Source organism: Monodon monoceros, unplaced genomic scaffold (assembly GCF_005190385.1).
Source record: "Monodon monoceros isolate NGI ecotype Baffin Bay Population unplaced genomic scaffold, NGI_Narwhal_1 Super_Scaffold_18, whole genome shotgun sequence".
NCBI classification, from domain to species: Eukaryota; Metazoa; Chordata; class Mammalia; order Artiodactyla; family Monodontidae; genus Monodon; species Monodon monoceros.
This window is the reverse complement of record NW_021703774.1, coordinates 57,455,457-57,476,525: the sequence shown is the minus strand read 5'-3', so window position 1 is coordinate 57,476,525 and position 21,069 is coordinate 57,455,457. Positions and strand designations below refer to the sequence as shown.

Genomic DNA, 21,069 nt, shown 5'->3' with positions numbered 1-21,069 from the left:
GGCTTCACTGGTGAAGTCTACCAAACATGCAAAGAATTAATACCAATCCTTCTCAAATCCTTCCAAAAAATAGAAGCGGGAACTCATTTTTAAAAGGCCAGCATTACCCTGACACCAAAACCAGAGAAGGACACCACAAGAAAAGAAAATTACAGGCCAATATCCCTGATGAATATAGATGCCAAAACACTCAACAGAATTAGAAAACAAATTCAACAATACATTAAAAGGATCATATACCATGATCAAGTGGGATTTATTCCAGTGATGCCAGGATGGTTGAACATATGCAAAAAATCAATGTAATACACCACATTAACAAAATGAAGGATAAAAATCATATCATCTCAATAAATGCAGAAAAAGCATCTGACAAACAGAAAAAGCATCTGACAAAATTCAACATCCGTTCATGATAACTCTCAAGAAACTGGGTATAGAGGAAACATACTTCAACATAGTAAAGGCCATATATGACAAGTCCACAGCTAACATTATACTGAAAAGCTGAAAGCCTTCTCTCTGAGATTAGGAACAAGCCAAGGATGCCCACTCTTGCCAACACGGTATTGGAAGTCCTAGCCACAGCAATTAGGCAAGAAAAAAAAAGATATTTAAATCAGAAAGTAAGAAGTAAAATGGTCTCTTTTTGCAGATGACCTAATACTATATGTAGAAAACCTTAAAGACTCCAACAAAAAACTTTTAGAACTAATAATGATTTCAGTAAAGTCACAGAATACACAATCAATATACAGAAATCTGTACCATTTCTATACACTAATAATGGACTGTCAGAAAGAGAAAGAAAACAATCTCATTTACAATTGCATCAAAGAATAAAATACCTAGAAATAAATTTAACCAAGGAAATGAAAGACCTGTACACTAAAAACTATAGGACACTGATGAAAGAAACTGAAGAAGACATAAATAAATGGAAAGATATTCTGTGCTCATGGACTGGAAGAATTAGTACTGTTAATAAACTGCCCATACTACCCTAGGCAATCTACAGATCCAATGCAAGCCCTATCAAAATTCCAATGGCATTTTTCACAGAAATAGAACAATCCTAAAATTTGTATGAAACCACAAAAGACTCTGAAGAGCCAAAGCAATCTTCAGAAAGAAGAACAAAGCTGGAAGCATCACACGCCCTGATTTCAAACCATATTACAAAGCTATAGTAATCAAAACAGTATAGTACTGGCATAAAACAGTCACACAGGTCAATGGAACAAAATAGAGAGCCCAGAAATAAACGTATACATATATGGTCAACTAATTTATGACAAAAAGAGCCAAGAACATACAATGCAGAAAGGATAGTCTATTCAATAAAGTGTTGGGAAAACTGGACAGTTACATGCAAAAGAATAAAACTGGACCACTATCTTATACCACATACAAAAATTAACTCAAAATGGGTTAATGACTTAAATGTAAGACCTGAAACCATAAAGCCCCTAGAAAAAAACATGGGCAGCAAGTTCTGTGACACCAGTCTTGGTGATGAGTTTTTGGATCTGACACCAAAAGCAAAGGTTACAAAACCAAAAAACAAAGAAGTGGGACTACATCAAACTAAAAACCTTCTGCATAGCAAAGGAAACCATCAAAAAAGTAAAAAGGTAATCTACTGAATGGGAGAAAATATTTGCAAATTGTACATCTGATAAGAGGTTAATATCCAAAATATACCCAAAAACTCATACAACTCAAAAGCAAAAACAGTTTGATTAAAAAGTAGGTTGAAGATATGAACAGACATTTTACCAAAGATGACAGAAAGATGGTCACCCGGTACATGAAAAGATGCTCAACATCATTAAACAACAGGAAAATGCAAATCAAAACCACGGTGAGATATCACCACACACCTGTCAGAATGGCTATTATCAAAAAGACAAGAAACAACAGGTGATGGCAAGGATGTGGCGAAAAAGGAACCTTTGTGTGCTATTGGTGGGAATTTATATTGGTGTAGCCACTATGGAAAACAGTACAGAGGTTCCTCAAAAAATTAAAAATAGAACTACCATACCATCCAGTGATTCTACTTCTGGGTATTTCTTTGAAGAAGAAACTACTAACTCAAAAAGATATATGCACGCCCATGTTCACTGCAACATTATTTACAAGAGCCATGATATGGAAATAATTTAAGTATCTACTGATGGATAAAGAAAATGTAGTACACACACAGTAAAACTATTCAGCCATAAAAAAAGAATAAAATCTTGCCATTTGCAACAACATGGATCGACCTGGAGGGCATTATGCTATGCTAAGGGAAGTAAGTCACACAGAGAAAGACGAATACTCATGTGTGTGTGGTGGTGGGGCAGAGGACAAACAGAAAAACGGGCTCACAGATACAGAGAACAGATTAGTGGTTGCCAGAGGTGGAAGTGAGGAGGTAGGGAGGAAATGAAATGGGTGAAGAGGGTCAAAAGGTACATACTTCCTGTTATAAAATAAAAAAGTCACGGAGATATAATGTACAGCATGGTGACTATAGTTAATAATACTGTATTGCCTATTTCAAAGTTGCTAACAGAATAATTCTTAAAAGTCATCACAAGAAAAAGATTTTGTAACTCTGTATGGTGACACATGGTAACTGGGCTTATTGTGGTGATCAGTTGCAATATATATACATATACACACATATCAAGTCATTCTCCTGTATACCTGAAATGAATATATCAATAATGTACCTCAATTTTTTTAAAAGAAGGTTTTAAATGTTAATTTTCCATATCTGTACTCACCTCATTGCACAACCATAACAAACAGTACATGGACTGGCAATATTCTGCAGAGCTCACTTAGAAACACTCATCTAGGTCACTAAGAGCTATGTTACCAGTCCTTGGCCTCTTCTCAGTTTTATATACCCATAAGGATAGGACCTTGAAACCTTCTTTATATCTGATGCATATAACACCTGCCCCAAACTGAGCCAATTATGATCTCTTTCCCGGTAACAAAAACTGGAATTTAGGGACACTGGTTATCTCTGAGGTTTGCTTAAAATGAGGAGAGTGAACTTAGAAGCTATGGGTCAACAGTGTTTGTCCATGTGTACACCAAATAAAGCTGGTCTTCAAAAGTCAAAAGACAAAGGAATGCAATGAAGACCATATGGCTGAGTCCCAGCTGCACTTGATTTCCATGTAAGGCAGAATGACATCCTTTGATTAAAGTCTCTCTCCTTTTTTTTTTTTTTTTTTTTTTGCTTTAGCTTGTTTAAGTGGGTTTCAGTTACCTGCAGCCAGAAGAATCTTGACGAAGACATTCACATGGAGCTATCAGGAGAGATTTTGCTCTGAATTGGCAAACACATATATAAGGAAGATGGCAGGCAAAGCATGTGCACCAGCCAGACACAAGGCTATCAGGAGTCCTGGGCTCTGGTCCTTGCTCTGCCAGGGGTTCTCAGTATGACTCGGCCAATCAATCGCTTCATTATTCTGGTCCAGTTTCCTCATATATCCAAGATGAAGGTTTCCAACAGGACTCAATAAAATAACTAACAGGTCCAATGCTAACAAACCAGGCACTTTCTCGAAACAAAGCTGTACAAGTAAACTAAATCATGGTTAGAATTCTATCAACTGAATATGGTAATCATAAAATAAGAAACCACCAAAGCCAAAAACCCAAGAGTCATCCTCAAAACTCTCCCATCTAGTGAGAAACTGAGTCCTACCCCTTCTACCCTTAATCACTGCCGCCATGTTTTCCCCAGTCCTTGTCATCTCTTAGCAGGACTATTCTAGTAACTTCCTAGTTGAACTCCCTTAGTCCATCTTCCACTGCTCCCAAAGTGAACACTGAAACCAGTCAAGTTATTCCCCTACAGGGGGAGTAGCTCCACTGAGAGTTTTCACTGCCTTTCATATGCTGAGTATCTACTTATTTGACCTCAGCTCAGTGCCAATTCTGAGACCTGTGATGGTATCTCTATTTCAGAGTTAGAGTGCTTCATTCCTCTTCTAAATCTTCAGACACAAACAACTACAAGTAGGGTGACAACTACTGCTGCGGATGTAAACACAAAATGCTATGTTGTGGTAGCTAGGCTCTAAAGCCAGCCCCCAGTGAACCACACACCCAGTATCCACGCCCTTGTATAAAACCACCCCATGGTGAACCTGGCCTGACTTCTGTGACTCACTTCAACCAACATAATGTGACAGAAGCAATGTTGTCAGTTTCCAATCTCTGCCTTAAGAAGGCTGCTTGGGCACTTCTGGTAGCCTTGGGCAGCCATGGAAGAAGTCCACACACCTTGCTAAGGAAATCATGTGGAGATGTCACATGGAGGAATAGGGGCCCTGAAATGTCCTGAGGCTTTATGGAGAGGGAGCCCCAGCTGTCCCGATGCCCCAGGTAAGCCCACCTTTCAACCTTCCCCTCCAAGGTGCCAAGGGGCTATTCTGGATGTGTTATGGGGCCCCAGATGACTGCTGCCTCAGCTGACATCATGTGGAACAACAGAACCCCCAAGCTGAGCCCAATCAATCCAAAGAATCGTGAGAATTAATAAAATGATTGTCATTTTAAGGCACTAAGTTTTGGGGTCATTTGCTACACAGACAACAAACATCTATTTCCGATCTACTCTCTCCTTGAAAGCAGGAAGTGTGTTACATACCTCTAGGGCCCCAGTACCTAAGCACAAGAACTGGCATAAAACCAGGCCTTATAATTTGTAAATAAATTAATCTGATAGAAAAACAAGTTATTTGAAAAATACCATGTGACCGATAAAATCTTTTAAAACCTTGTACTGAGTTGAATAACGTCTTCCAAAAATTCATGTCCACCCAGAATGTGACCTTGAAATGCGTCATACTGGGTTAAATCCAATGACTGGTGTCCTTATAAAAAGGCCACGTGAAAACAGAAGCAGAAATTGGAGTGACACGGCTACAAGCCAAGAAACGCTAAAGGGCTACCAGAAGCTGGGAAGAAGGCAAGGAAGAATTCTCCCCTAGAGCCTTCAGAGGGAGCCCTGCTGACACCCTCATTTTGGATTTCTGGCCTCCAGAACCATAAGAGAATAGATTTCTCTTGTTTTAAGCCACGCAGTTTGTGGTAATTTTGTTACCTCAGTTACAGAAAACCGATACAAACCTGGAGCCCTGGAGTGGGCAAATCTAACAGGCTCCCTGGTGGCTGACTGATAGGCTGAAAACCACTGACAGGAATCATCCCGTTCCTCTCATTATAATTTAATTATTTTATAGTAATTTAATTATGACACTTGCACTTTATGTTCACAAAGCATCCCACAAATGAATCTTGTTAGTTTTCCCCCAAAGAATTAGCAAACAGAATTACAGTTTTTCAGGTTATATACAGGTGAAAACCAAATATGTTAGTTTAACTGATTTGCCTGTGTGACTGGCCTGGAAATGCAACTTTAATTCCCACCCTTTGGATCCCAGGAGGCATTTAAACTGAAGTTCTGCCTCAGGCCTTCTCAGCTGTTCCCCAGTGGGCCCTGGCTCCGCCTCCTCCCCTGGACAGCGCTGTGGGCACCCGCCCCGCCCCTACCTGGGGCAGGATGACTTTCTTCAGCTGCTCCTGGGTGAAGTGCCCCACGTAGGCCTCCAGGTGAGACAGCAGCACCGTCCGCACGTGCTCCTCGTGCACCTCAAACAGCCGCAGCAGCACGGGGATCACCCGCGCCTGGAACAGGGCTGGGGAGAGCAGGCGGGGGGCTCCTCCCCTCGCACCGTCTTCTCCCCATCAGACGAAAGAACAACGCGTCACTTCGGTGAAAGGAGCACGAAGCCCAGCGCAGAAACTGAGCCCAGAACTTCACACACGTTCTAAATGCTCTTCTAAATTCCCAAACCAAAGGGAAGTGCTTCTTTTGACCCCAAATTACTCAAGGCTTAACTGTCTTAATCACACTCCACCTTGTAGAAGTGTTTCTGAAATACTCTATCATACTTAATGTACTATTTACAAAGAAACCTTATGTTCTAATAGAATCCTGAGTCGACAGCTCTTTATATACTTAGATCTAATCAATGAGGAATTTCATATACTAGATTCAACGGATATGATTGTTGCAATTTCATCCGCAAAGCCAGGAAGTGTGTTAAATGCTACAACAAGAGTTGGCGCTGACGGTCCTCTCCTTCCTAGTAGTTATTGTAGGTTATTCAACAGAGACATGCATCAGAATCATTTGGGGACCTTTCAAAATACATATTTACCCATCTTTGCTCTGTCCCAGAACCAGTGGATCAGGCACAGGCAAATTTTTAAAAAGCTCCCCAGGTGATTCAGGTTACCATGAAATAATCTTGCACTGCTCAAATATGGACTAATAACTCCCAAACTCCGTAATTACTAATAATACTTTGAAAAAAAATTCACCTTTTTTGGGGCCAAGGAGGTAGGGAAGAAAACTCTTAACAGCTACTGGCTCTGCAAACACCAACTGATTAAGCAGAAGAGGCACCAGCCGTGAAGCTATTAATTCCTCTGACAGGCAGCTGACTCTGTCCAGGAGGAACCTGAGGGCAAAGAAGGAAAGCCTGGGAAACTGGCTGTAACACTGTATCAACTCACTTGTACAGTTTAGACACATGCAGCTTTATTCCACTTCCATCAAAGTGATGAATCTGAAATGTAGCTAGAGAAACTGTAGCTAGGTCAGTCCCCAGGTATTTAAGAAAAACACAGAAGGTGTGAGGCAAGGCCAGATAGTCAGTACATACACAACCTCCAATCCAAGCTAGGAAAATTTTTTCAAACAATGGCCCCTCATTAATAGCAAGAGTGTCTTCTCTCCCCGCTAATAAGCCAGAGGCTTTCTGGTCAATAAAAGGTACTTTCTCAAGTTTAAAAGACGTAGGATATTACATTATCTAAAGTTTCCACGGTAAACAAAATACTAACTTTTGTTACTCATTAAAACAAGCTATGTACAAGCACTTAGTTAGGAAATACACAGATATCAGGTGTTGGCAGTAGTAAAACGCCACTATACAATCACCCTGAGCAGGTAATCCTGCCTCCTCCTTAATTGGAAAACAGGCCCCACCATGCTTTATCTCCTGCAAGCCCCTCAGCCACTATCGACAAACCGGTCCACACCCAAACTCACTCCCAGCTCCTTTTCAGGTTCCATGGATGCGAGGGCTTCCTCTTATTGAAGGTCACCCCCACTGAGCCACCGCCCCAACACCCCCTTCTCCCCCAGGGCCATGCACCGACAGCCCCCCAACAAAACTGCATCTTCAACTCCTCCCTCACTCCCCCACCAGCTCCGTCCCATCAGCCTACAAACATGCTCCCCCGTCTCTTCCAGCCTTAAAAACATCCTTCCTAAAAAGAAAAAAAAAATCCTTCCTTGACTCCATTAGCAATTCTTTAGCAATTCTATGTTCCTCTTCTCCGAGCTTTTCAGGAGATTTTACCCAAAGTCCACTTTCTCACCTTCCACCCACTTCTCAATTCACTGCAGTTTGATTCGCTCTGCTGAAACAGCTCTAAGACAAGGTCATCAGTGCTCTCCTGACTGCTAAGTGAACAGGTATCTGTTGACTGCTCCTATCTTTCTGCAATTTTCTACTCCTTTGGAATACCAGCCTCCTGGCTGTCTCTCAATCTCCTCCAACCACTGCTTCTGTCTCATTCATCAGCCACTCCCTCCCCACTGGCCCCCTTACAAGGTTGTGTGCCCCAGTACAGTGTGGGCCACTGTACTTTCATGCTACCCACTTTCTATGGGGCAATGTCACCAACTACAGGCTGATGAAGCCTCACATTCGCCTCTAGCTCATCAGCTTGAGACCTCTCTCCTGAGCTTCTGACCCATCTGCCCAAATGCCCACGTACATCTCTACCTGAAGTCCCACAGACACTTCAAACACACACACTGAATGCCAAATTCTTCATTTTCTCTGCATGTAGGTTCTCTCCTCCAGTATTCTCTAACTCTTTTGGTGATAATCACTAAGGCTTGTCAGTCTGTTTTAGTATTTCTTATCTGTGTCTTCTTCACTGTACCATCACTGCCCTTACATGAGGCCTCACATTTACTACCTGGACTACTGCAGTCTACCAACCGATCCAAGTCTTATGTGAAATAAACCTGTGCCCTCCATAGAAAACAGAGCGATCCACCCAAGGGGAAACAGCCATCTCACAGCCCGTTTTCACTCCTTTGATGGTTTCAAGGCCTGAAGTCCACTGCTTACCAACAGTGTCAATACTCCTAAGTGCCACGTCCAAGGGTGCCCACCCCTTACCCTCCAGCAGGACCCAAGCGCTCATCATTCCTCGCACAAGACATACTGTGTCTTGCCTCTGTGCGCCGGTTCATGTTGCTCCTCTGCCTAGAATACCTCTTCTCTAACCTCCTTCTCCCCCGTCCTCTGCTGTTTTCAGGACGACCCCCTCAAGCTCCATCACTGTTTAAGGGTTATCAGTCTGTATCTGTTTCCCTCACCAGAACTATCCATCCCAGGGCCTAGAAAAGAGCCTGACGTATAGGAAATGTCACTAAACTTTAAGAAAACTAATGTCTGACTCATCCTCTCTAGGACACCTGAAGTGATTACATGGACTTAACCCAAGTTACTGAATTTTAAGGCCTGAATTTTCTAAACTTACTTGAAAAATTCAGCTTTTTCCTCTTCACTCTTCAATGTTAAACTTTTCAAGAAATTCACAACTTCTAGAAAATCATTCCTAAATGCCAAAAAAAAAAAAAAAAGATGCAGGACAACAGATTAAAGATGGCGTTGTCAAATATTGAAGCAATAACCGCAGACCACACCACAATAATATTCAACAAAGAATCATTCCCCTGTGCCACTTGGAAGATTCTGTTATAACTAAGTAGCTTATAAGACAAATACTATGGAACAAGTCCACAGGGAATTTAATATTTTAAGAATATCAAAGAGATCTGTCAGGAGGATACACGCTTAACCACACACACATGTGCATACACAAACGCCAACCAATGCTGCGGTGTTAATCATCATCATAATCATCCAAGTGTTTTGTTGTAACAGGATGTGGTTACATGAACTATCCTGGGAGAAACGGTATTACCGTTACAAAATAGTTGCTAATTCTCAAGTCTCCTTTGGTGAAAACTATTAAAGAGGGTTGGGGAAAGAGGAATTTCTGGTATAAGTCACAGGAATCTTCTCGGTTCTCCCATTGTAGTTGTCTGGTCACTTTTGCAGCCAGGCAGGGAAGACGGTGAGAGGAGTGGTCAGTTTCCTGCAGGGTCTCCAGAGAGCCCCGCAGCCACTCAGCTCCAAGCCAACGTCGCCCCTGGAAAGGAGGCTTCAGCAGCAGCCTGCAGCCCCCGCCAGGACAGCTGACCTCCTGGGTCTCCACTCCTCACATTGACACCTGTTTCCCTCTGGCTCAGCGGCAGAGAAAAAGCACAAAGCCTTAACTGAAGTGCAATCAGGTTGGCTTGGCTGCCTCAGCGGGAGCTGCTGGCCCTCCTCCTCCTGCCGCCGCCTCTGGCTGGGCTTTCCCCTCTCGTGTAACAATCAGGTTTGGGGGACAGGGCGCCGGTGTGTGGTTTTGGCTTCCCTCTCCCATCTCTGTTTAACACATAATTCTTACTAAAGAACTCTTATCACACACGGTAGTGAGAGCATCTATTTACTATAAAGGATTCTGCTTTGTAGAGATTCTATACCAAGATAAAGTATCACTATGAATCACCCAAAAAGACATGGAAATACCTTGGTTAAAAGACTCATAATGGGAAAGGTCTGAACAGCTTCCCTGGAGCATAAGTGACAAAACCCTTGTAACACAAGGAAAATACCCCCTCTGCCTTGTTTAATAATATACACCCCCATCCTTAGAGGTAACTGTCCCCCTTCAGGGATAATATTAGCTTTCCCTTCACTCTGGTTTCTCTCAGGCTTTCTGACTGCAAACACATAGGATTTTTAGTTTCACAACTGACATAAAACTGATTTTGCTAATAAAAGTCATGAATGTGGAGTTAACCTGTGCAGAAGATCTGCAGTCATGGAAATTAAAAAATAAAGGACACATAATTAAAACTAACCTGGAAGAGAGGTTCAAAAACATCTGAATCCAGCAACAGTATTAACAGCTACACTGTGCCTTCCCACTAAATTGACTTCTTTGCTCTTCCATCACGTATCACTAAACAAAGAAAACAATCTTCCGCCTGAAGAAAAATAAGCTCATTTCCACACCCCCACCCGAGTAAAATTCAACAATAACAGACTCGTATCACAATGGCAGCAAAAAGGAGAGGCCATGTTTATTAAGTTCCTCAATTAACTTCCAACTGTAAATCACTGGACATAGCCTAGCTTCTTCACATTCAGAAGCCCTAAGTAATCCAGCTATAATTTCTAGACCCAGGCCTCCATGACAATTAAGGAGTTCGAAACTTCCTATCTGTGATAGGAAGCTGAGAGGCAACCCAATTTCTCCCTCTATTTTCCCATGTGGACATGATTCACTCTCTTCTAATAAAGAAGGACAACAACAGCAGCAAAAGGACCACAGCATTTGGTCCTCCAACACCCACCACTGGAGCATAACCCACAAGAGAGCAGGCGGGCATCAGTGGGGAGCAGCCAGCGTGTCACACCAGGCACCCTCACCTGAAGAAGTCATGGGACAGGAGGGTGCAGAGCGCTGGCCGACAGTTTGGAATGGGATTCAGCAAAGTTGAGTGCAAGGTCTGTTGAAAGCTGGAGAGAACATCCGCTGAAACTGAAATCCAGAGCGACAGTTAGTTTCCAATGCCGTCTCCCTCTTTTCAGGACCTCTATAGCTGGAGACTGACGAGAGCAAAAACCAACCTGTAAAAGCCCAAACAAACAAAGCCCTGGCTGTTGCTGAACAGCTTCCTGCTTTCCTGAAGCCAAGCTCCTTGACAGGTGTAGAAAATTGTCCTGACAACACATCCAAGCCCCTGCTCACATGCCTCCCCTTGGAAGCCCTCTCATTTCCTGACCGTCAGTTTAACTCAGCTCAGGCCCAGAGGAGGAGGTTTAATAAGCGGCAGGTTTGAGGGCCTTTTCAACCAAGTCTCCTCACCCACAGAACACAGGAAGTTATCTGAATGACTATATTTTCAATTCTCTCGGGGGTGGTACATAATTGCCACCATTCTAGACACAGTGAAGAACAGTGAGTCCATCATCCACCAAGAATGCCTTAGGGTTTAATTCTCAAGTGTTTAGGCTGGGACAACTCAGAGCTGACAGCTGAATGGTGCTTGTGACTGCAGAGCACTGAGTGAACCGGGAAGAAGAAACTGCGTTAGAGCTGCAGCAATGTGAGATATAGGCCAGTAAGGGGCCTAATGAGACATGGACCCCAGTACACTTAAAGGGTGGACGACTGAAGGCCTGGAGTGGCTGGAGGAGAGTGTAGCAGGCTGCCAGAGAGCTCAGAAGAGACCTATGTGTTCAGTGGCCTGGGCTTTGAGGGCCAACAAAAGAAAAAAGTAATGAGTAAATGAAATCACAAAGAAAAAAAACCAAAAGGACTTTGAAAAAAAGATAAAGAAACGTTAATCTTGATTTAGAAATTAAGAAAAAACTTTGAATCTTACTCTATTCTTCAGATCATTACATATACATCAATAACAGCATTCACTTACTTATTGGCTGGCTTGATAAAGAATCGTCTTTAGACCATAAATACCGATAACAATTAATAAGATAATAACATATGATATTCATAGCCATAGTTCAAAGTGCTTCCTACTTAAAACTTTTTTTTTTTTTTTTCCTGCGGTACGCGGGCCTCTCACTGTCGTGGCCTCTCCCGTTGCGGAGCAAGGCTCCGGACGCGCAGGCTCAGCGGCCATGGCTCACGGGCCTAGCCGCTCCGCGGCATGTGGGATCCTCCCGACCGGGGCACGAACCCGTGTCCCCCGCATCGGCAGGCGGACCGTCAACCACTGCGCCACCAGGGAAGCCCTAAAATTCTTTTAACTATGCAAAGTAAAGAAACCCGAAGCTTCTTCCCTCCCTGCTATTAGGATCTGCCCTAAACAACTTTCTTGGTAAGCAACTGCTCCTTACTATGATCAAAGACTGCAGTTCTCTGAATACACACAGAACAAGCCATGGATGATTTTCCTACTTATTCTGTGGATGCAGCAGCGTAACTCCAACTCACCCTGTTCACTTAAGATTGTGAGCAAACTTTCCACCAATGTCCCAAAAGAATAGGCATCCCGAGCATGTCCGTGTGACTCTGGCAGAGTTGTGAATTCTGGAAGCTAAAAGCAGTAAAGACCATTAAAACCAGAGGATCTGCTTTACAAACCATTTCTACTTTTCTCTGAAGCACTTTCTCCCATTTTTGCACTCATTATACTCAAAGCTAACTACATATTACCACACACTAATTTATAGGCTCTTAAAACTATTAGTGAATAGAATTTATCAAAGATACTAATAATATCAAACAAGGGCAAAAAGAAAAAAGGTCAGAATATATGTCTGTGGCTTTCAAAAATATTTTTGACTGCAAACCAGAGAAAAAAAATTATCATAATTATCATTATCAACATATGCACATACATGTATAAATACATATCAGAAACAAAAGTTTCATAAGACAGTACTTAGCTTTACTACCCAAGATGTCCAATGATATTTTTTATTTTATTCCTTTCTTTTTCTCCCTTAAAATGCTGGTCAGGACCCCTAAATTGATTCAAAACCCACAAATCATCAGTTTGAAAAACACTACTATATATACATAGTACTGATTTGAATAAACCTGAGTTATTTCAAGTCTTAGGTTTATACTTAAGTTTATAGTTCGGTTTGTATTTCCTGTAAAGCACACTAAATATGTCTTTGGGGGTCAATGTCTATAGTGGTTAAGAACAAATTTAGAGAAAGCAGCTGCTTTTGAATTGACTGGTAAATATACTCTTTCTTTACCACCACCATAATATTAATAATTGCCCTTCCTTACATCTTGGAATCCCAACTAATGGCCAGATAGGCAGATGACTGGTTGGGTGAAGCACAGAAAAGGGCCAGGGTCTTGCTTCCTCAGCTCTCATGGCTTCCAATAATGTACAAAGACTTACCATGAAATAGCTATGAAGCGCCAACCCTGCTCACACTGAGGTACCTCTTATCTTTAAGCACTATCACGGGTGTCTATATGACCAAAAAATGTAAGCTGAGTGTCAAGAAAAAGGCTTTCTGCTGTGATGATACAGTAAGTCTTAGAAGCCTTCAAGGCCAGAGGAATTATGAGGCATCTATAACTTAGCAAAGAAAGAGGTGGGCAGAGGAAAGGTTTTTTTAAAGTTTCATACTCAGTTACACAAAGAAGCCTTCATTACATCTGAAGCGTATCCTCTTACCATCTCTTCAGGAGGGATAGATGCTGGGTCTCTTACTGACTGAATACTCCTCAGAAACTAGACAGAAATAAATTAAGGAAAGTAATTCAAGCATATGTTTGGTGAACTGATCTCTTACATTAAGTTACAAAAACAAAGAGCAATGGAAACAGCAGCAATGAAACCTTCAAACCGATGCCACACATTAAATGCATAAATTTAAAATCCTGATAACTAAAAAATGTAGATATGGTACCTGGCATGGTGCAAGGCTTAGTGGAAAATAAATTACGAGTTCCCTTTCCTTTCCCCTTCAGCTGGTTTAACAGAAACCCTCTGGTGTTCAGAGGCATCTCTGTAACTGATTTCCTTATAATTAGAAATACTTCTTTTTCATCCTGCATAGATATTAACAAATAAAAGACTTCTCCAGCAGAGAACAAATCTATCATTAATCTGCTCACTGAGTCAAGTCAATCATAAGGTTTGCTGTCACATGAGATATATGAGGATCTTATAAACTACAGAGACAAAGCCAACATCCACAGAACAAGTACATTCATTCACTGATTCAAAGACTATTTTTCAAGAGCTTATATGTCCCAAGCACCATTTAGGGCACCAGGAATACAAAATGAATGCAATAAATCCCCCTCCCCAGCCAGGTGCTCACAACCTAGAACTAAACTAAGAACTTCGATAACGTGTGCTGACTGAGTGCCATGGAAGCCTAGGAGGGAACTACTCTTGTTGGGTAGGGAACGCCTGGGGGAGGGCTTCACAAAGAGGAGACTTAGCCAGATCTAGACTTCAGCTAGGCGTCAGCCGGATCTTACATCCTGCAGAGAACCCAGGGGAAGAAAGACATCCCAGCAACAGAATGGCACACAAAGAAAGAAGAGGGTGAAAGAGGACCACCCATGAGAACACAGCTGAGATGCGTGCAACAGGATGCAACCGGAGTGTAGCTCAATAACTGAGAGGTATACGGAGCTAAAGGCAGGCTGGGGAGGAGACTGTGAAGGGCCTTGTATGCCACGGTAAAGAATCTGGGATGAACCCCACAGGAAGAATTACGTCCTAGTATACTAACTAGATGTAAGCTGACTTCTGAGAAGAAAGCGATCAACAGGGGCAGAAATAAAAAAGGAATGTCTTCGTGGTGGAAGGAGCATTTGAATTGAGCCAGAGCCCCTGAAGGTGCACATGCAACAAGGCCCCCATGTGGAAGCTGCACACAAGGGAACATGGGAAATTAGGCCGAGCCAGGAAGTCGGGGAGCCACCTCATCAGTAAGTCAGGGAGCCACCCTGTCAATAGGGAAATTATGACGGGAGTGGTATTTCTGTTTTAAAAAGAGTTAAGTCTAGTGGCAACATGCAAAATGGTGAAAACAGGCAACAAAACAGAGAAGAGCAAGGTTGCTCAACCCAGGAGGGAAATATGTAGATCTCTGTCAGACAAAGTTACTGTTCAAGAAGTACCACAGGCAGCAACAACACAGCGCGGCACTAGGAGCAGCTGCGATGCACAGCTCTTAAGACGTGGTGTATGACTCTGGACAACTTGAACGACTGTTCAGTGAACATTTCTAATGTACCTAATATGTGCCAGGCACTATTCTAGGTGGATATATAAAGATAAGTATACGAGACTATCACCCTCAAGAAGCTCAACCACTGGTGAAGAAGACAGACACATGAAGGTAGTTTCAATATTAAACATTCAGTGGGAAAATTAAGTACAGGCTACTACAGGAGCACAGAGGATGGGCATTTAATTAAAAATTTGCCCAAGCCACTCGACCTCTTTCAGTCTGATTCCTCAAGTATAGAATGAGGAGAAAAGAATCAATGACTCCTAGTCTCCCCCTGGAGAGTAAAATCCCACAATTCTATGGATATGAGTATTGACAAAAAAGTCAAGTCTCTGAATCTGAGACCACACTAACATTGAAGGGAAGTCCCTAGGGGAGAACCACACACCAAAATGCTATCAAATTCTGAATAACAAAGAGGGCCTGTCACCTGGCTTACCTCTGGTGTGGCCTGAGGAACTTTACAGACTGTTTCCATTCCTCCCAGCTTCCAGTGCCCATCTTCACTCACAAACACAGATGATAAACAGACATTGTTGTGTGTGAGGTGTCCCTGGAAAAAAAGAACAGGAAGAAGATTGCCACTCCAATTTTCTGAGTAGAAGTTTTAAAAAACTAAGTACTCATTACCAAAAAAAAAAAAAAAAAAAAATTATGGCAAGTCTTCCTACTTGTGGCATTATAAACAGAACTACAACTTTAAGGAATGACAAATTGAATGAGGCTGCTTAAACATTATGAGGTTAGAAAAAAGGGAAAAAACACAATAGAAAGGCTTATCTCCCCCTGCCTGGTGAGGCAGGTTAATAAAGACGTAAAAGCCACTGCACGGATATTACACAACCCCATCTCCATGGGAGTCAGGAGATACAAGTGTCCTTAAACATAAATTTGCAAGTCTTTTTAACCTACATTGTATGCTTCAAATGCCTTTAAAGGTACAATTTATCTTTGCTCCCATAGGTTACTGTATTAATTTTCTCCTCTAAATTCTTTCTCACCTACATTCTATCATGAACCCAGATCCACTTCACCTGAAATCTTGTCAGTAGGCATTAAAAAAATTCTGCCTGAAGAAGAGGAAAATGGAATGATAAGGACCACCAGAAATATCCCACAGACCACAGAAGAGCCAAATTTAAAACTATAAAAAATAGTACAGTCAAATAAATGAGAGGGAAGAAGAAAAAGAGAACAGGGTTGAAGTATGTTTTTCTCCAAACCAGAAATTATTCCAGTAGATAAGTGCATTTTAAATATTCTACCCACCAGATCAAATATGTACACATTTTTATATAAAACACTCCAAGTTATATATTTTTTAAAGGAAAGCTTAAAATAGTGTGCATGTGTCTTTCCGCTTGGGAAAAAGCAAAGGAGAATAAGCACAGAGATGTCTGCTTTATACACACAAGAAATATCTCTGGACTAACACACTGATCATCATGGTTGTCGATGGAGAGAAGTAGGGCGCTGGATTCAAGGATGAGGCAGGGACTTGTTTTTCCCTATCTGCACCCTCATACTATTCAAACTTTTTACCACGTTCATGCATTTCTCCAACAAAGAAAATATTCCTCCACAGTGGGTCATTAATAATTCTACTTATGTGAATCTTAGACATACTTTAAGAGATGATAAATCCAAAGTGATATTTGGAGACTCTGTCTCCCAATAACAGAAAACGTTTTAAAAACACATTAAGATGAGTCAAATGCAAGTGCTTCTAACTTGTAACTGGTGTTTTTAAATCTCGGGTGGGGAGGGGGGCTGCCAAAGGCCTTAATACTTCAGAATGTAAATTCGATTAACAAATAGTAGCTCAATAATACTGTTAAGAAATAGACAAGAAGTAAACAAAATACTCTATCCCCTTCATAGCAAACACTGCCACAGTGTTAGGGGCTATCTCTCTTTGGTACCACCTACTTGAATGGAAAGGGGTGTGTAAAACTCTGCATCTTTCTAAGAAATGCTAATTTCTTTCTTTAAAATCTAAAAAAAAAAACAAAACTCCTGAAAACAAATAGGAAGGTTGGTCCATCAGCAGCACTGATGTTACTAAACTTTTATCTTGACTTAATAACAAATACCAGCTGTAGCTATTTTTATATAAAGACTTATCCAAAACTAGAGAGAGACTATAGTAAACTGAAATAACTGCCCAGGGACAAAGAACTTGTTGCCTGTTCCACAAACCACTTGTCTGTCTGTAGCATCTTGTATGCTGTTTTCCCTCAGGAAGCCTTCTGATAAGAATAGTAACTTATGATTTCTACAGATACCGTAATTCACCAGCACTACCCCATACATCAGCCTCCTCCCACCACCCCACCCCTGGTCTACATGAAAGCCTGTGAGGCAGACTGTGTCCAGGTTACTTACTCTGTCATGAAGGAAGATAAGAGCCAGCAATATATCATAGATCCCAGCACAGACCTCTGCAGAAGACAATGTTTCCAAAGCCACTTCCAGAGGCTGCACTCGCTCAGTGACAAGATGAATACCATCTGCTTCCACAGTGCAAGATAAAAATCTTAGCAAGCAAGGGTGACGAAGTGTCTTCAAGTGCTTTAAAAATATAAACAGAAGAGTTGGTGAAGTTAATGACTCAAAAAAAGATTAACTATAGTTTCATTAACATTGTAGTCAAGTCAGAAAATGTATACTTACATTCAAGGTCTTTTCCAGCTCCTTACCTCTCTCACCTACCCAAGTTTCAAAAAAGGCAGAGAAGAATACGTGACTTGTTCTGACAGTATTCACTTTACCAACATTTACATTACTCTACAGAGAATTCCAGTTCCATTATGGGAGGGTAAGCCCCCCAAGAGCCTAGATCTCCAATGATTATTGCTATAAACTCCTAACAAAGTGCCAAAAACAACTACCTAAGAACTCTGAAAAGTAAACAAAAACACGTAGATTATGGAGGGAAGTCACCCATTGGGGGGAGTTTCCTGGTTCAGGGAATGTCCCTTCTCACAGCTGTGCACTGAAGGCAGTCCCCAGGTGCAGAGCAGTGCAGCAAACATGGCTAAAACTCTGAGAGAAACCTTGCCATCTTTCTGGCCAGGAGAACCAAAGCAGGGCTGAGTATGAGGAAGCTGTCCCAGAGGAGAGAGAGCTAAGGGAGGGAAAAGGAGATGCCCTAGTTATCTGTATACCTACGCAGGTCTCAGACTAACCCCTGAACCAAACACGCATAGGACAGACCCAAACTAGCATGGCAAAGTTTTGAGAAATGAACTAAGGTTTGAACTACCATGCACAGGAAGGCTAGAAGAAGAGTAGTTAAAAAAAAAGAAGCAGCTTGAACCCAAGGGGATTGACTGCCTGCAAACAAAAAACATCAATATTCTCCAGAGGACTACAGCAGAACCAAGGTCTATGCAACAGGACATTCAAAATGCCCAGAATGCAATCCAAAGTCACTCAACTGACAAAGAACCATGAAAATGTGAAAAGACAACCAACAAATATCAACCCCAAGATTGACCACCATATAAACCAGAGAGAGAATTATCAGAAAGAATTTGAAGCAGCTACTATAACAATTCCCCCTAGAGGTAAAGGAAAGAGTTATGAGATAAGTGGTAAGATAGACGTTCTCAGAAGAGATATGAACGTTACATTAAAAGAACTAAATGGAAATTTTGGAAATTAAAAATAAAATATTACTAATAAAAACTTCAATGGATGGACTGAAAAACAGAATGATGATGACAGAGGCAAGAGTCAGTAAACCTGAAGATGTTAACCAATCTAAAGAAGAGGAAAAAGTATTAAAAAAAAAAAAAAGATCAGAGCTTCAGAAACCTGGGTGACAACAACAAAAAATTTAATGCATATAATTGGAGTTCCAAAAAAGAAAGAAGAGAGAATTGGGGCTAAAAAATATAATGGCTGAAAACTTCCCAAATTTGGCCAAATACTTAAGTTTACAGATTTAAAAACTTCAATGAACACCAAATAGGATAAATAGAACTACATTACGATCAAACTGCTGAAAATCAAAGATATATTAAAAAATGTTGGAAGCAGCTAGAGAAAAACACCACTGGTGGAGAGAATTAACGAACTGAATGATACTAATTTCTCATAAGAAAACAGAGTCCAAAAGACAAAGGGGAACTATCTTTAAAGCAATGAAAGAAAAAATAAAAGATCAACCCTGAATTCTGTATCTGGCAAAAATATCCTTTAGGAAAGAAGGCAAAATAAAGGCATTTTTGATCATGGAAAATAGAAAAGTTGTTGCTACAAGATTTGCTCTACAAAAATGTTAAAGTTCTTCAAGCTGAAGAGGAAATGATATCAAAGGGAAACTTAGATCTTCAGGATTGAAGGAAGAGCATCAGAAATCAGAAATAATAAACCTCAGGATAAATTTGAAGGCTACTTTTTACTTCTTACTTAAAATATAGACACCTACGTAAAGTAAATATTGTAACACTGCCTGGTGAGGTTTTCAATGTGTGTGATGTATATGTATGCCTGTGTGCTAGTGTGCACATACAGTTGATATATATGTAACCAAAGAACGGCAGGGTTGGGGGCTGGAGACACCTATATGATTCCAAGGCTTCTACATTTTATTTGACTGTGGTACAATACTAACCTAAAGTAGACTATTAAAAGTTAATTATGTATACTGAAGTCCTTAGTGCAACCTTTTTAAAAAAATAAAGAAATACAGACCCCAAGTCAAGATAAATTAAAATGGAATACTAAAAAATACTAAAATATTTAACGATCTTTAAAACTTTTTATCATCTAGAAAAGTGATCGTCAAAGGTTTTTGTTCACACACTTCACACCAGTAAAAAGGTTAAATATGTAGCTTATGCATAATATATATGAATGTGTAATATATATTTTGTATATATATGTTTATATATAAAATACATATACTACTATAAAACACCCACAAAATAGAAAGTACCAGGACTTTCTTGGTGGCGTAGTGGTTGTGAATCCACCTGCCAATGCAGGGGACACAGGTTCAAGCCGTGGTCTGGGAAGATCCCACATGCCACAGAGCAACTAAGCCCGTGCACCACAACTACTGAACCCGCGAGCCACAACTACTGAGCCCTCATGCCACAACTACTGAATCCTGCACACCTAGAGCCTGTGCTCCTCAACAAAGAGAAGCCACCGCAATGAGAAGCCTGCACACCCCAACGAAGAGCAGCCCCTGCTCGCTGCAACTAGAGAAAGCCCATGCGCAGCAATGAAGATCCAACGCAGCCAAAAATAAATAAATGGAAAAAAAGATAAAGTACCAAAATAAAAGATTAAAGGTAAACTTAAATAGACATTCTTGATATATTTTCCCCAAATGGCAATGAATCATACTGCACAATCCCTAGGGTATGGATAACCCACTTTAGAACCTCCTAATATGGAGTATTCTCCCCCAAAACACACACCGTTTTCCTTTGTCCTATTTTCTTAGCAAAGAGTATACACAGATGGATGACAAATATAAAACAATTTTGTGTCTGAACCCGAGGTTAATTCTGTTGAGTTGCTTTCCTTCCCTGGTTGGTTTTATGATAGACTTACCAGATCCAGATTTTTCCAATCTCCACCCATGCTGTTTATCCTCTAAAATTTGACATGAGTAATTTAGGAGATCCATAAGCCAAAATTCCCAACCCAGGTAATAATCTTATCATGTATTTACAGCAAAACTTAAATGCTGGATTGGTGGTTTTCTTTACAAATCACCCAGTTTTTCTAAAAGAAATTACATGACTTTAAATCTCTGAGCTGTACCCTGTACAATCCACTGGACATTGGGGAAGGCTTGTAAACCAATCATCGAATTGGGAGGAGACTGATGGAAAATTTCACTTGGAGAACAGCCCCCAATATAATATCAGGTTTCATTTTCACAAATAAGCACTTAGTTTGGAATGTTCCAAAACATCTCAGAAGAACATGGGATAGTTTAAGAGCCCATAACCCAGCACTGGTGCAAGTTTTATATCAGTCATCTCACACTTGTCTATTAAACTTCTCCCAGGTAAGATCATAGGAGAATCTTCTGAGTGGATTCATTTGCCCAATTTATTTTCTTATCTCAAAT

General features: G+C 41.0%; 1 protein-coding gene across 4 annotated transcripts in view; it reads right to left on the bottom strand.

Moving 5' to 3' along the window:
* SCYL3 (SCY1 like pseudokinase 3) overlaps window positions 1–21,069 on the bottom strand; it is a 41,775-nt gene that overhangs the window by 9,763 nt on the left and 10,943 nt on the right. For all 4 annotated transcript variants that reach the window (XR_003794365.1, XM_029227859.1, XM_029227860.1 and 1 more), the window contains exons 3-10: window positions 17,358–17,543; window positions 15,412–15,525; window positions 13,397–13,453; window positions 12,187–12,289; window positions 10,656–10,767; window positions 8,650–8,727; window positions 6,406–6,545; window positions 5,572–5,756 (exon numbers count right to left, since the gene is read on the bottom strand). Coding sequence is in view for 3 of the 4 variants with exons in the window: in XM_029227859.1 (XP_029083692.1) it covers window positions 5,572–5,756; window positions 6,406–6,545; window positions 8,650–8,727; window positions 10,656–10,767; window positions 12,187–12,289; window positions 13,397–13,453; window positions 15,412–15,525; window positions 17,358–17,543 (975 nt within the window). In the remaining variant the exon portion in view is untranslated. The remainder of the gene's footprint in view (window positions 1–5,571; window positions 5,757–6,405; window positions 6,546–8,649; window positions 8,728–10,655; window positions 10,768–12,186; window positions 12,290–13,396; window positions 13,454–15,411; window positions 15,526–17,357; window positions 17,544–21,069) is intronic.